The sequence below is a fragment of the Oncorhynchus clarkii genome, chromosome 22 (genome assembly GCF_045791955.1).
Source record: "Oncorhynchus clarkii lewisi isolate Uvic-CL-2024 chromosome 22, UVic_Ocla_1.0, whole genome shotgun sequence".
NCBI lineage: Eukaryota > Metazoa > Chordata > Actinopteri > Salmoniformes > Salmonidae > Oncorhynchus > Oncorhynchus clarkii.
The window spans coordinates 29,636,971-29,652,913 of NC_092168.1; the positions used below are offsets into that span (position 1 = coordinate 29,636,971).

At 45.7% G+C, this 15,943-nt stretch overlaps 1 protein-coding gene across 4 annotated transcripts in view; it reads left to right on the forward strand.

The window, feature by feature from the left end:
* LOC139380748 (E3 SUMO-protein ligase RanBP2-like) overlaps window positions 1–15,784 on the forward strand; it is a 34,324-nt gene extending 18,540 nt beyond the window's left edge. Inside the window, exons 19-30 of one of the 4 annotated variants that reach the window (XM_071123739.1) lie at window positions 1,088–5,852; window positions 9,391–9,546; window positions 9,648–9,734; window positions 9,849–10,054; window positions 10,177–10,605; window positions 10,834–11,104; window positions 11,257–11,367; window positions 11,514–11,659; window positions 12,729–13,002; window positions 13,113–13,288; window positions 13,404–13,577; window positions 13,797–15,784. In XM_071123739.1, the coding sequence (XP_070979840.1) occupies window positions 1,088–5,852; window positions 9,391–9,546; window positions 9,648–9,734; window positions 9,849–10,054; window positions 10,177–10,605; window positions 10,834–11,104; window positions 11,257–11,367; window positions 11,514–11,659; window positions 12,729–13,002; window positions 13,113–13,288; window positions 13,404–13,577; window positions 13,797–14,102 (7,101 nt within the window). In that variant the 3' untranslated portion in view covers window positions 14,103–15,784. Of the gene's footprint in view, window positions 1–1,087; window positions 5,853–9,390; window positions 9,547–9,647; window positions 9,735–9,848; window positions 10,055–10,176; window positions 11,105–11,256; window positions 11,368–11,513; window positions 11,660–12,728; window positions 13,003–13,112; window positions 13,289–13,403; window positions 13,578–13,796 lie in introns of all 4 variants that reach the window. The other 3 variants (XM_071123738.1, XM_071123736.1, XM_071123737.1) reach the window with 3 other exon arrangements.
* The last annotated feature ends 159 nt before the right edge of the window (window positions 15,785–15,943 follow it).

Here is a 15,943-nt window from a genome sequence, read left to right on the forward strand (position 1 = left end):
TCAAAATGATTTAACCTGCCTTTTTGTAAGCACAGATCTGTCTAACCAGAACCATGCAAAATGCACATTCACTAATAATGACTAACTTCTTGTAGCAGGCATTAGGCTATAGAAAATTAATGAAGGTCTCATAATTCATCTCAAGCACAAGCCCATGTGCTAGTGACTAGTTAGCTAATCTTTATATTTAAATTTTAGCTAACCTGGATCTATTTTCTAGCTAAGAAGGCAGAACAGTTGGATTATCAACACACCCTTCTGTCCGTCTCCAACTGTTTGAACAGCATGTTAGCTTGTCCACTTTGTTCAGATATTGAAATCGAGTGGCCTCAGAAACAAGTTGAAATTTCTTTATACAGTTGTGTTTTATGCTTATTGCACATTTATAAAACACAGACTAGACAGCTAGTATAAAAGTATTTGGCTAAAATGCTGCTAGCGGTACTTGATACCGCAATGCCACATGCGACAAACTGAGCATTCATTTTCCAGAATCAATGGTCATTGATAGGCTACTCTCGTTTTAACATCTCTATTATGGTAAAATCATTTCTCAATGTGTTTTGGTGTCCATATGACCGATTCTGTTGGACCAGACGTCAAATGCAAATAGTGAGTTAAAACTGCTCCTCAGGGAGGAAGATGTGATCTCTCATCTTTGTTTTCGTGAGGGGCTTGGCGTGTGTGCCTGTGATTCTGTGAGGAAGAGGCAAAGTCTGTTCAAAATAAGCCAAATGCGTTTCTATGGGCTTATTGTGGGCCTAAGCTTGTCGCATGCCTTCCTGCCTTGGTGACACCAACTCCCATTGTTAGGGCGGAGACGTGCATCTCGTCATTATATGCAGATCTCTGGTGTCAATGGGAGGGTGTACAGAAGAAGCGAAGGAGACGAGACGTTTCCTTTATAAAAAGTACAAAAGTACAAAAAACCTTGATTCTTGCAATACAGGCATTTGGAATATTGCGCAAAGACATACATTGGAATTAATTTACTTAATTTGATATTGCCCAGCCCTACTTTTCAGTGGCAAATATGAAATGCACAGGTTTTTAGTTTGAATACATTTTTCTTTCTCTTGTGTCTCAGGCTCCTGTGTATGGAATCAACCGCCTGCCACCCCAGCAGCACATGTATGCCTACCAGCAGCCCACAAACACACCTCCCCTACAGTCAACACCAGCCTGCATCTACCCTCCTCAAGATCAGGTCTTCGGCGCCCCTCTCCGCTTCGAGTCACCAGCAACCAGTCTACTCTCCCCATACAGTGAGGAATACTACGGACACTCTCAGCCCACCACAAACCCTCCCCTCCCAGAGCCTGGCTACTTCACCAAGCCCTCCATTGTACCTGTCCAACCACCAAAGAGCATTGAGGGGAAGCCTGTGGGCTTTGGGAAGATCTCTTTTGGCCAGCCGATCCCTGCTGAGCCTCCTAAGTTGCCTAGCTTTGGTGCTGGAATAGTCGCCCAGTCCACTCCATCATCCGCTGCCTTTAAATTCAACTCCAACTTTAAATCCAATGACGGGGACTTCACCTTCAAGTCCAAAAATAATGAGAGCCTGTTAGGTCTTCTGACGTCAGACATTCCCACCAAATCTGAGGGTCCCTCAGAGGGGAAGCCACAAGAGCCTCCTAGTCAGGGAGGGATTTTTACCTTTGGCCCTAAAAGTGCGTCTGAGTTCTCCTTTGCTGACACAATCCAGATCCAGGACAAACCAAACCTGTTTGGAAAAGTTGACCAGCCATTTAGTTTCACTGATGTAACCATGCCGGTATTTGGGCTGGCAAACACAGCAGAGGAGGAGAAGGGAGCCGAGAGCAATAACGACAGCACTCATGTGGAGGAGGACGAGGATGGGCCTCACTTTGAGCCTATTGTGCCCCTCCCTGACAAAGTAGACGTGAAGACTGGAGAGGAGGAAGAGGAGGAGATGTTCTGTAACAGGGCCAAGCTGTTCAGATTCGATGCAGAGACAAAAGAGTGGAAAGAGAGAGGTATCGGCTTAGTCAAAATCCTAAAGCACAATACATCAGGGAAAGTGCGTCTACTGATGAGGAGGGAGCAGGTTCTGAAGATCTGCGCTAACCACTACATCACGCCAGATATGCTCTTGAAACCAAATGCTGGGTCTGACAAGTCCTGGGTCTGGAATGCTGTTGATTATGCGGATGAGGAACCAAGGCCTGAGCAACTGGCAATCCGGTACAAAACGGAAGACGAGGCATTGCTCTTCAAGACAAAGTTTGAAGAGGCTCAGAAGATCGTTCCCAAATCTCCAAAAATGCAGCAAGATCAGTCAAATAGGAAAAATAATTTTCCTAAACTCTCTGCTCCATTGGCGACAAACTTTGCTGCCCAATTTGCAAAGAAGTACGGGGAGTGGGACTGCGATGTGTGCTGTGTAAGAAATGCAGCTAAAGTTATGCAGTGTGTTGCCTGCCAGACTGCCAACCCTAATGCCCCATCAAAGCTGGACAGCGCACCGGCTACTGACATCAAAGGCTTTACTAGTGGGGCAGCTTCAGTGGGAGGATTTACCTTTGGATTTGGAGCTGACTCGTCAAAAGACACCAGCAGCGCAGGATCTATTGGAAAAGGATTTGGGTCTTTTGGAGCTCAGATACCCTCCTCCTTTACGTTTGGAACCAGTGGCACCACTTATATACCTGCTGCTGGTTTTGGTGCCCAGTTTGGAAAGAGGCAAGAAACCACAAAAGTATCAGCAGAATCAAAGCCCTCAACCATGCCATTTGGCTCTGGATTTGGTGTGCAGTTCGGCATAAATCCAGGGCAGTGGGACTGCGATACATGCACTTTAAGAAATGAGGCATTCGCAAACAGATGTCTCTCTTGTCAAACTCCTAACCCTTCAGGAAAACCTGCTGCTGGTGCCCCGGCTTTGGCAACCCTCTCAATTGGGTCTGGATTTGGTGCACAGTTTGGCAAAAAACCAGGGCAGTGGGAGTGTGACACGTGTCTTGTTAGAAATGAGGAGTCTGCTAGCAGTTGTGTTTCTTGTCAAACTCCAAACTCTGTAGCCAAAACAGATGTAGATGGAGCAGCAGAATCAAAGCCCTCAACCATGCCATTTGGTGCCCCGGCTTTGGCAACCCTCTCAACTGGGTCTGAATTTGGTGTCCAATTCAGCAAAAAGCTAGGGCAATGGGACTGTGATACATGCATTGTAAGAAATGAGGCTTCTTCAAGCAGTTGTGTTTCTTGTCAAACTCCTAACCCTTCAGCAAAATCAACAGTAGAGGTAGCACCAACAACAGAGCCAACAGTGTCAGACTTTGGTGCTGCTTTTTCAAGGAAGGATGGACAATGGGACTGTGACACCTGTCTAGTGAGGAATGATGCATCTGCCTCTAAGTGTGTTTCCTGCCAGACACCCAACCCCAATGCTAGCAGCTCCTCTCTTAGGGCCATGTTTGCCAGGCAGGAGGGACAGTGGGACTGTGACACATGTCTAGTCAGAAACAACGACTCTGCTAGTCAATGTGTCTCCTGTCAGATGCCCAATCCCAATTTTAAGAGCATAGCCACAGCCGCCACTTCCAGCTCATCCTTCAGCTTTAACTTCGGGAGTCGGACTGCCTCTACTCAACCCACAGGCACTGGGTTTAAAGCGAACTTCAAGGGTGACAGCTCTTTGCAGTTTGGCACAGGCAAAGTTGATAAAAGTTCCCCTGCATCCTTCAAGTTTGAGACCCCTCCTCAGGCTGAAAGCAGTACCCCCAGTGCTGCAGGATTCTCTTTCACCATGCCCATCCCAGCAGGTGGCTTTAAGTTTGGCACTCAGGAAACTGCAAAGGAAACCCTACCAGCTGAAACTCAGACCCCTGCTTCAGGGTCTGCGTCAATGTTCCTGAAGAATATCGCAGAGCAGCACACAGAGAAGGAATCTGGTGTCAGTGTATATGCATCAGTGCTGTCAGTGGACAAGACGGGTCAGGATGAAAATCCCCTCTTCATTGGCAAACCCAACGACTTCAGTTTTGCAGACTTGGCTAAAAACTCACAAGGAGACTTCCAGTTTGGTCAGACTGACTCCAATTTCAAAGGCTTCACCCGCGCTGGTGAGCAGCTGTTCACATCCCTTCAGTCAAACCAGAGGGCAGACACCTCAGCTGACCAGGATGAAGAGGGCATATACAAGACAGAGGATATTGACGATATCCAGTTTGAGCCTGTGGTCCAGATGCCAGAGAAAGTGGACCTGGTGACAGGAGAAGAGGACGAACAGGCCCTCTACTCCCAGAGAGTGAAGCTCTTCAGGTTTGATGGAGACATCAGCCAGTGGAAGGAGAGGGGCGTTGGGGTCCTCAAGTTCCTGAAGAACGCCACCAATGGCAGGCTCAGGGTGCTGATGAGGAGAGAGCAGGTCCTGAAGGTGTGTGCCAACCACTGGATCACCACCACCATGAACCTGAAGCCCTTGGCTGGCTCCGACAAGGCCTGGATGTGGCTGGCTAATGACTTCTCTGATGGAGATGCCAGACTGGAGCAACTCGCTGCCAAGTTTAAAACCCCTGAGCTGGCTGAAGAGTTCAAGCTGAAGTTTGAGGAGTGTCAGAGGCTCCTGTTAGACATCCCACTGCAGACTCCTCACAAGCTTGTTGACACAGGCAGAACTGCACATCTCATCCAGAAGGCAGAGGAGATGAAGTCCGGCCTGAAAGATCTTAAATCTTTCCTGACCGATGACAAAACCAAGATCAAGGAGGACGACAGCCATGCTAACATCACGACAGCCAGTAACACCTCTGGTCTGAATATCAAGCCCCACTCAGAGAACACTGGCCCTACCTTAGAATGGGACAACTATGACCTGAGAGAGGAGGCTCTGGACGACAGTGCTGACACCTCTGTCTACGCCTTACCCCTGGAAAGCAGCCCAATCAGGAAGAACCTCTTCTGCTTTGGAGAATCCACAGAGGGCTTCAACTTCAGCTTCCAGCCTGTCGTCAGTCCCGCCAAGTCGCTGGCCAAGATGAACCAGAGCGGGGTGTCTGCGGACGAGGAGCAGGACATTAGCCAGGAGGAGGAGCGGGACGGCCTGTACTTTGAGCCTGTGGTTCCCCTGCCAGATCTGGTGGAGATCTCCACTGGAGAGGAGAATGAAAACGTGTGTTTCAGCCACAGGGCAAAGCTGTATCGCTATGACAAAGACCTGAACCAGTGGAAGGAGAGAGGCATCGGAGACCTCAAGATACTGCAGAACTGCGATACCAAACGAGTCAGACTCATCATGAGGAGAGACCAAGTCCTGAAAATCTGTGCCAACCATTGGGTCACATCTTCTATGAAGTTGGAGCCCATGAAGGGTGCTGAGAAGGCCTGGGTCTGGAGCGCTATTGACTTTGCCGAGGTAACTAAGGGAAATGTTGAGCAGTTAGCTGTGAGATTCAAACTGAAGGATGTGGCTAACTCCTTCAGAGATATATTTGACCAGGCTAAAACTGCCCAAGAGAATGAGATTCTGGTCACTCCAATCGCCTCCAGTGAGACCTTTACTCAGGAGGAAGCAATAGCGACGGGGACAACCGTGTGTGGACAAGCTGCTGTGGCCATCCTGGAGGAGACCACCACAGAACGGACGGAGCTGTATCATGAGACTTTACACACCCCTGACTGTAAGTCCTCCACCGGTACTCCACATAGCCCTCTCAACCTCTCCAGGATGGTGATGTCCCCACCCAAGTTCCTCTTTGGAACAGACTCTCTCCAAAAGTTTTTCGGCAGCAGCCCACCGTCATCCAAGGAGGATAGTTCTCCAGAGAGCTCCAAGGTTAAAGACAGCGGTCGGACCTCCCAGCCTTTAACTGCATTCAAAATCTCAGAAAAGGGTAAGCCTTTTGTTTTCCTTTCTTGATCGTTTTTGTTGATATTGTGGTTCAGTGTAAACTGCTTGTTTTTGAATGGTGATGCCCATTATGGAGTTTTAACATAATTTGACCCATTGTGTTGTGATTCCATTCATGTCCCATTGGTTTATCGCATTGCTCCTCCCAGCAGCCTTGTGTTCGTAGGACAGAACATAACCGTTACTCCCATTAGCCTAACTCCACTCTTCCTCACATTTGCTATTTTGATATAGGTTGTTTGATATGATAGCTGATGTAATGGATTATAATCCATTACATTTAGTATATTATACAGAATAATGCAGTCACAAGTTTTATTGCAGGCTTTGTCTTCATGAAGGCAGAAATGGGGACAGGACATAGTTAGAGGACTCTAGATTAGGCCTGGGCAATTCCAGTCCTCGGGGGCCAGATTGGTGTCACACTTTTGTCCTCTAACTATGTCCTGTCCCCACCATTCTGAAAGTAGTCAACTGGTTGGAACTTCCTATGGGTTACGGAAGGATCACATGATTTCATCCGAGTCATCTGCCAGTAAATTATACTTCTGAGCAAACACTAGTTGGCAGTATGCACCCTTTCAGTTTGTTTGCCAACTAGGAGGAGAAGAAGGAGGTAATAATAATGGAAATTGCCTCAATGGCGCTGCCCGTGAGTTTACAGACACCATAATGGAACTTATATAAAGATATCTCTAGCATTCTCTATGGGACAGGACCGAAATATAGAAAGATTGATATAGGCCTAATCCATTACGCTTACTTAATGCAATGACGTTCAGCAACTTGAAGCTAACCAAATATGCATTAATACATTTTCATTTCTTAATCCAACCACCCCCAATTCTAGTTTGTCTCACATGCCAACCATTATTTTGTAGGATTGGACTTAAGGCTTTTCAAAGATAACCCAAAGACTTTTTGGACCAGCACCTCATCCACCCAATTTGAGCCCCCAGGTACTCTGTCACCACACTATGTGTGTTCTGTGACACGTCACCTACACAGCTGGCACCTGTCTGGCCTTGCCTGGTAGCCGGTCTTAACCAGCACGCAACGAGTGGAACATGCAGTGCATTCGGAAAGTTTTCAGAGACAGTAGATTTTTCCCACATTTTGTTACGTTGGTCTTATTCTAAAATTGTTGGTTCCCACAATCTACACACAATGACAAAGCAAAAACAGGTTTAGACATACTCACTAATTTGTTGAAGGTGAACCTTCGCCCCAGTCCTGAGCGCTCTGGAGCAGGTTTATATCAAGGATCTTTGTGCTTTACTCTGTTCATCTTTCCCTTGATCCTGACTAGTCTCTCAGTCCCTGTCGCTGAAAAACATCCCCACAGCATGATGCTGCCACCACCATGCTTCACTGTAGGGATGGTGCCAGATTTCCTCCAGACCTGAACCTTGGCATTCATGTCAGAGTTCAATCTAGGTTTCATCAGACCAGAGAATCTTGTTTCTCATGGTCAGTCCTTTAGACCCTTTTTGGCTGTCTCCAAGGGGGCTATCATGTGCCTTTTACTGAGCAGTGGCTTTCGTCTGGCCACTCTACCATAAAGGCCTGATTGTTGGAGTGCTCCAGAGATGGTTGTCTTTCTGGAAGGTTTTCCCATCTCCACAGAGGAACTCTGGAGCTCTTTCAGAGTGACAAATGGGTTCTTGGTCACCTCCCTGACCAAGGCCCTTCTCCCCTAATTTCTCAGTTTGGCCAGGGGGCCAGCTCTAGGAAGAGTCTTTGTTGTTCTAAACTTTTTCCATTTAAGATTGATGGAGGCCACTGTTCTAGGGGACATTCAATGCTGCAGAAATGTTTTGGTACCCTTCCTCAGATCTTTGCCTTGAAAAAATCCTGTTTCAGAGCTCTACGGACAATTCCTTCGAACTCATGGCTTGATTATTTTCTCTGACATGAACTGTGGGACCACACACAGGTGTGTGCCTTTCCAAATCATTTCCAATCAATTGAATTTATCACAAGTGGACTCCAATCAAGTCTTAGGAACATCTCAAGGATGATCAATGAAAACAGGATGCACCTGATCTCAATTTCGAGTCTCATAGCAAAGGGTCTGAATACTTATGTAAATAAGTTCTTTGTTTTTTATTTGAATGAAATATGCAAAAAATTCTGGTCCTTTCGAGTGGCGCAGCAGTCTAAGGAGACCCATGAGGCGGCGCACAATTGGCCCAACATCATCTGGGTTAGGGGAGGGTTTGGCTGACCGGGATGTCCTTGTCCAATCGTGCTCTAGCGACTCCTGTGGCGGTCCGGTTGAAAGCACCCTGACACGGTCATCAGTTACAGTGTTTCCTATATAATAATTAAATTATACTAACAACATGGCTCTCGACCGTCGCCTCTCCTGAGTCTGCACGGGAGTTGCAGCGATGGGACAAGACTGTGAATATAAATTGGATATCACAAAATTGTAGAGAAAGAAGGGGTTAAAAAAAAGAATAAAGTGTTTTATTCATTTTTATTCTAAAAATGTTTTCACTTTGTCATTATGGGGTATTGTGTGTAGATTGAGGAGGATGTTTTATTTATTTAATCCATTTTAGAATAAGGCTCTAACTTAACAAAATGTGGGAAAGGGGAAGGGGTCTGAATACTTCCTGAATGCACTGTACAAACCTAATGAGCTGCATGCCCATGTGTGATACTCGACAGTAACTCTCACTCTAGTGAAATATAGATTTCTACAGATGAAAGTTAGGATAGCTGTTTAGCTATTGGAGGGGTGAAATGACTAAGTTCCTGGTAGCAGCCAGTTGTGTTGACGGTGATTCAGAGTACTTCTCCCTCTGTTTAAAAGGAGACACGGGGAGATTCCAGCCATGCTTGCTGACAGAAATGTGCTGTCACACACACATTTGTAGTCCAGGATGTGTAGCAACAGTGTAAAATCAAATCCCACTCTGGATCGGTTTGTTCCAGAGGTTTACAATATGTCCCAGTGAAAGAGCCAGAGTTGAAACTCCGGTAGTATGTTCTGTATGCCACAAGCAAAACTTGTTCTACCACTGGACAGTAATCTTTGAATTGGTTTTAGAGCAGCAGGAAGAAATGGTATAACTGCTATCCTCTATGGTTGGCCTCATGTACACTATAGATCCATGGTTCTAATGTTTATGATGCTTTTGAGATGACTTACTCAGTAGTAATAGCATTGTCAGAGATATAGGAGACTTCTCTCTCGGTGTGGTGAAATGCACGGTGTCAATTATTTTAGATGCATGTGTTTTGATGAGGAACTAACCCTAGACATGCACCTATCTGCTTAGTGAAATGGTTTTGTGACTTTCTAGTTAATAAAATGTTAGCCTGCCTTTTAGAATCAAATTACAGTTTCTGTAGATGCAATTTTCAATAATAATAAGAAATCAAATTCCCCTTGTAGATTAATATAGTTGTATTAATCGGTTCCTGCTCTCAGTGTCTCTCTGTGCTGTACACTTTTCTGTAGGAAGGGGGCCTCCTGACTGAGTTGTCTCACCATTTGTGTTGTGTTATAGCACCCTCTCATGCGGAGGCCGACAGTGAGGTGGAAGTGGTGTATGTGAGGCAGCCAACAGTTGAGCAGGCTTTTCTGGCTAGGGAACTCCTGCTGCCTCTCACCTTCTTCTGCTACCAGAACGAACCAGGATATACCAGCGACGACCAGACTGATGGTGAGAAACACTCTCAAACTTTTTTTTACCTGCATGAGCAACCGTTTGGTAATTGTAGTTGACAGTGTTGCTAACGTTAGTTTGTGCTGTGGATATTGCAGATGAGGACTTTGAGACAGCAGTTAAAGCCCTGAATGGAAAACTGTACCGGGATCCTCCTGAGAGAGAGGCTGCAAGTGCAGGTTCTGGTAAGTTTCATGGCCAAAGCAGCTATAGAGATGGGTATGAATAGGACAGGTTGGAGTGAAATTTCTCCTCAAAAGTTACTTCACGAATAACCTGCCCCACTCGTCTCCTCTCAGCAGGCCAGGCCGAGGCAGGTGTTGAAGGTCTGGACCCGGAGGTTGAGGTTTTATGGGAGAAGAGGCCAACTCCAGAGGAGGAACAGAAAGCCAGGAACCTGCAGCTGCCTTCAACCTTCTTCTGTGGTGTAGGCAGCGACAGCGAGGCAGAGAAGGACAAGCCAGAGGACTTTGAGACAGAGTTCCGCAAAGCTCAGGAGGCTCTGGTGAGATTATATGATATGCATTTCTTTGCACAAAGGTAAACAACTTATGTGGCATTGGGTTATAAGAAATTGAAAGTGGTTCTCTCAAGCAAATGTTAACTGTTTTAGTTATTGTGTTTCAGGATGCTGAGAGAAGCTCAGACCCTGTTTCATCTGAGGATGTGTCCTCCAGCACCTGCGATACAGTGCCAGAACAACAGGTCCCAGACCAGTACCCCAGCAGCCAGGAACAGGCTTCAGATCAGTCTGGGGCAGAAGTCCAGTCCACTACAGCAGAAGAACAGGTCTCAGATCAGTCCTTAACCATACAGGAGGCTGAAATCCCAACCCCAGGTAGCCAGGAACAAGCCACAGAACAGTCGGTTACCATCCAGGAGGCAGAAGTCCAGTCTTCTACAGCAGAGGAACATGTCCCAGATCAGTCCTTAACCATACAGGAGGCTGAAATCCCAACCCCAGGTAGCCAGGAACAGGCCACAGAACAGTCAGTTTCCATCCAGGATGCAGACATCCAATCTTCTACAGCAGAGGAACAGGTCCCAGTTCAATCAGTAACCATCCAGGAGGCAGATGTCCAGTACTCTACAGCAGAAGAACAGGTCTCAGTTCAGTCATTAACCATTCAGGAGGCAGAGGTCCAGTCCACCACAAAGGAGCAGCAAGCTCCAGATCAGTCAGACTCCACTTCAACACCATCGCAGACTGCCTTCTCCCGCAGCAGGGAGCAGGCTACCACTCCAAACCCTTCAGAAAAACCTGCTGCTAGTGCCCCAGCTTTGGTAACCCCCTCATTTGGTTTTGGATTTGGTGCACAGTTTAGCAAAAAACCAGGGCAGTGGGAGTGTGACATGTGTCTTGTTAGAAATGAGGAGTCTGCAAGCAGTTGTGTTTCTTGTCAAACTCTAAACCCTGCTGCCAGCAGCGGGGAACAGGCTCCAGATCAGTCAGACTCTACTCCTGCAGCTACCAGCAGCAGCCCTATTGACCTGTCTGCCAAGAAGACCTCTGAGCCTGACTCCAATACTACATTTACTACAACCACTACTCAGGGTATGAAACATTTATCACTGCAAAGCCTTTTGAATTCTACCCTCACTTAACTCTTGGCAATGCCTTCTATGTCCTCCCAGCAACACAATCCCACTTCTGACACCAATGCAGCAAACTGAGCTGTCTTCTCTTCCTTACTTTCTCTTTTACAGATGCTCCTAACTCATTTGGCTCATTGGGCTTCAGTGCTCTAGGAGGGGAAGGATTCTCCTTTGCTGATCTGGCACAGAACACTGGGGGGGAATTTGCCTTTGGAAAACAAGGTTGGTACTTCTAAGTTTTCTGAATACGATTGACTGAAGAAAATTCAATATGTGTGTTCTTAAGATTTCTATTCGTCACCATGACAACTGAGCTTTGTTTCAGTGAAAACAAACATTTCATTTAACTTTTTATCTTTCATTGTTAGATTCCAACTTCTCGTGGGCGAACGCCGGGGCTACGTTGTTTGGAGCTGCAGACCCAGCCAAAGCTGACGGAGGGGAGGAGGAGTGTGATGAAGGGGACACTAATAATGTGGGCATTGACTTTGAACCCATAGTCTCTCTACCAGAGGTACTTATCAATGCACTGCTACTCATCTATCTCCACTTCCCCTTACTGGGAATGTCATGTTATGAAGTAAAGTAAGTAGCCTAGGTGTGTGCGAGCCAGAACGGCTCATAGGAGCAGACCGGTTTCTGTAGTGAGGCAGCTTGTTGTACAAGTACACTGCCTGGACAGGACACCAGTCTAACGCAAGGCCTTACCCCAATCTCGCTTTTTAAAGGAAAAATCCAAATAAAACCACAAATTCTTTAATTTACAGGGTTAAATAACACTAAAATGTGAGAAACATTTTTTGTGAATTTATTTTTCATTTTGCCATCATAATAAGGTTTGTAGCAACATGGAAATTTGTTGCATCTCAAGTCGTCTACAAAATCCACAATGCAATGCTCTTTCTACGGGCAAACGTAGCTACACGCTATAATACAGAAGATAATATCAGCATGTTAGTTAGCTTTAAAATCTCCTAAACAAACTGCACTATCAATTTAGGAGTCTACAATCTCACCGTGTTCAAACTGCAGATCGATGTGCCTTACAGAGTGGAGTCTCTAAGGCACATGGGAAACATTGAGAGAAGACATCCTCCCGAGTTGTGACATCAGCCAGTATTGAAATCTGACATGTATGATAGATGATTTTGCGATCTAAAAGGCTTATTCCTCTTCATTTCCAGTGTAGTGAGCGACTTTATCACAGTGCTAAGTCATACCGGAGGCATTTCTGCCTGTTCGAACCACAATAACTCTGATACACATGAAAACATGAAATTACCCAGGGAATCGATAGAACATCACTCATAGATGCACAAAAACAATATAACATTCAAAATGGGTGAACCTTTCCTTTAATGCTGAGTTCCAAGCAGAGACTCTACGTCATCGTTATAACTGACTAAATGTGTTCTAGGTGGAGGCTTAGTCTAGAGCTGGCATTACTCCACATTCTATCTATAGGACAGAGAATCTTGGATGTTCTACTCAATACATTTCTATATGAGTTCTGTAATCTTACACCCTCCTGATTAATGAGCCCTTGGTCTCGTCATTAACCTGCATGTAACTGTGTTGTCCAGGTGGAGACTAAGTCAGGGGAGGAGGATGAGGAGATCCTGTTTAAGGAGCGTACCAAGCTGTACCGCTGGGAGAGAGACCTGGGCCAGTGGAAGGAGAGGGGTGTGGGAGACATCAAGATCCTCTTCCACCCCGATAAGAGGTTCTACCGGGTGCTGATGAGGAGGGAGCAGGTGCTGAAGGTCTGTGCCAATCACACCATCTGTCAGAGCATGGAGCTCAAACCCATGAACACCTCTAACCAAGCCCTAGTCTGGACAGCTACTGACTTTTCAGGTAGGTCTATACATAGCTCGGCAACACACACACAAAGCTACATAAATATATTGATTCGTATATAATTTGAATTGATAAATATTTTTTTATCAACAACAACAAAAATCCAGAGGGTGAGGGTAAGGTGGAACAGTTGGCAGCCAAGTTTAAGACCGCGGAGCTGGCCGAGAGTTTCAGGAAGATCTTCTGTGAGTGTCAGAGTCGAATGAGCCAATCAGAGGCCTCCACCCTCTCCTCCCCCCAGCTGTCCAGGGTACAGGAACATTCCAGAGACGCCAATCCCCAGGTCAGTGTTTCCCCTGTCTGCTAATGTATAGGTGGACCGCCTACCACTTTTGTCCCCTCCACCTACAATAATGTTTAATAATATTTCTAAAGAATCCACTAAACCCTGCCCCCAGGTGTACCTCTCTATCTCCGCTGACGACGAGCCCCTGGGAACGGTCACCATAGAACTGTTCTCTCACATCGTCCCCAAGACAGCTGAGAACTTCAGAGCTCTGTGTACAGGACAGAAAGGCTTCGGGCTGCGCAACACTGTCTTCCACAGGGTCGTACCCGACTTCATGTGTCAGGTGAGAAGCGGGGAGTTGTGGGGTTAGACTCAAACCAGAGTGGGGTTAGCCTCAAACCAGACAACAATCAGAGCCAAAGTGCTTTCATAACCTTCAATACCATGTTTCCCAAAACATAGGTCACAGTTAGTGCCTCTTGGAACACAAAACATTTTGTAAACCTCTGCAAGAATGTATAACTCTGCTTGGTCCGGTCTCTGTATTGTCCTCTTTCCTCAGGGTGGAGACATCACCAACCAGGATGGGACAGGAGGGAAATCCATCTACGGGCACAAGTTTGAGGATGAGAATTTTGACGTGCGCCACACAGGCCCGGGGCTGCTGTCCATGGCCAACCACGGCCGAGACACCAACAACTCCCAGTTCTTCATCACTTTGAAGAAGGCTGAGCACTTGGACTTCAAACATGTGGCCTTTGGCTTCGTCAGAGAGGGCATGGATGTGGTTCGCAGCATGGGAAAGCTGGGCACCAAGACTGGCAAACCCAGCAAGAAGATTGTCATCACCGAATGTGGACAACTGTAGAGCTTCGTTCTGTTCACTGACATTGGACATCACAACTGTAGGGCTGAGATCTGGTCACTGACTGGACGTCTATCGGCCTTCGCTCTGGCCATGGACTGGACAGTGATAGGCTTTCAAACTGTGGAGTGGACAACTATAGTAGGCAAATCTCAAATGAGACCCTATACCTCATGTAATGTGAAACATGTTTAGTTTTTTTGCAGAGCCCATGTGGAGTGCACTAAGGGTTCTGGTAGTGTACTACAGGGGAAATAGGGTGTCATTTGAGACCGAGATGGTCTCCTTTTCATAAGTGTTGCCCCACCCTGAGGGCAGCATGTGACTGTGTGACTTTTGTGTATAATGTACATTAAATTCTTTTTTGGGGGGGTGTTCTTTTCATGTGTTCTATTAAAAGTTGATAACACTGGTTCCTTCATAAGCTCCCTAACTGGATTGTTTTGCATAATTAAGCCTTAATTGAGATTAACAAGAAACCTTGTTTAAGAACCAACCTCAGTTCAAATGAACAATGTTCCTCTCTCCTGCTCCCTGTGAATACTTTTAGGTGTGGTGGTGTATTTTTGTGTATACATTGATTTCATAATGTGCAAATCATTGAGACGAACCTTGTTCATCTTAAACTCCGAAATATATATATAATATGAAGAACTATAACCTGCTGTGTGACACTTTGGGAGAGGTATGACATAACTTTTGGTTGTGTAAGAACCTTCTATGGTATTCTGTTGACAAATATCACTTGGAATTGAAACAATTCTTATTGTCAATATATAAATGATGCTGGAGAATGTCTTTAGAAATAAAGTTGCTTTATACTGATAATTATGAGGATGCCCTTTACGATTTCAAACACACTACATGACTAAAAGTATGTGGACACCTGCTTGTTGAACATCTCATTCCAAAATCATAGTCATTAATATGGAGTTGGTCCCCCTTGCTGCTTTAACAGCCTCCACTCTTCTGGGAAGGCTTTCCACTAGATGTTGGAACATTGCTGCAGGGACTTGCTTCTATTCAGCCACAAGAACATTAGTGAGGTCTGGCACTGATCTTGGGCGGTTAGCCCTGGCTCGCAGTCAACGTTCCAATTCATCCGAAAGGTGTTTGATTTGGTTGAGGTCAGGGCTATGTGCAGGCCAGTTAAGTTCTTCCATACCGATTGAGACAAACTCCCTCTGTATGAACCTCGCTTTGTGCACAGGGTCATTGTCATGCTGAAACCGTAAAAGGCCTTCCCCAAACTGTTGGTGCAAAGTTGGAAGCACAGAATTGTCTAGAATGTCATTGTATGCTGTAGCATTAAGATTTCCGGTCACTGGAACTAAGGGGCCTAGCCCAAACCATGAACAACAGACCCAGACCACTATTTTTTTCCACTGCTCGGCTCATTAAGAAGGAAAGAAATTCCACAAATTAACTTTTAAGAAGGCACACCTCTTAATTTAAATGCATTCCAGGTGACTACCTCATGTAGCTGGTTGAGAGAATTCCAAGTGTGCAAAGCTGTCATGAAGGCAAATGGTGGGTACTTTGAAGAATCTCATCGAATATATTTAGATTTGCTTAACACTTTTTTGTTTACTACATGATTCCATGTGTTTTTTTGTAGTTTTGATGCCTTCACCATTATTCTACTATGTAGAAAATAGTAAAAATAAAGAAAAACCCTGGAATGAGTAGGTTTGTCCAAACTTTTGACTGCTACTGTATATTGTATGTGTTTTAGCTAAGTGTACAAAAACTACAGACGTATTGGTTTCAGGCTTTTCATTATCGACAGAATGCACCTAAAAAGATGACTGTGGGGCGTACTAGAAATCAGGCTACCTTTGATA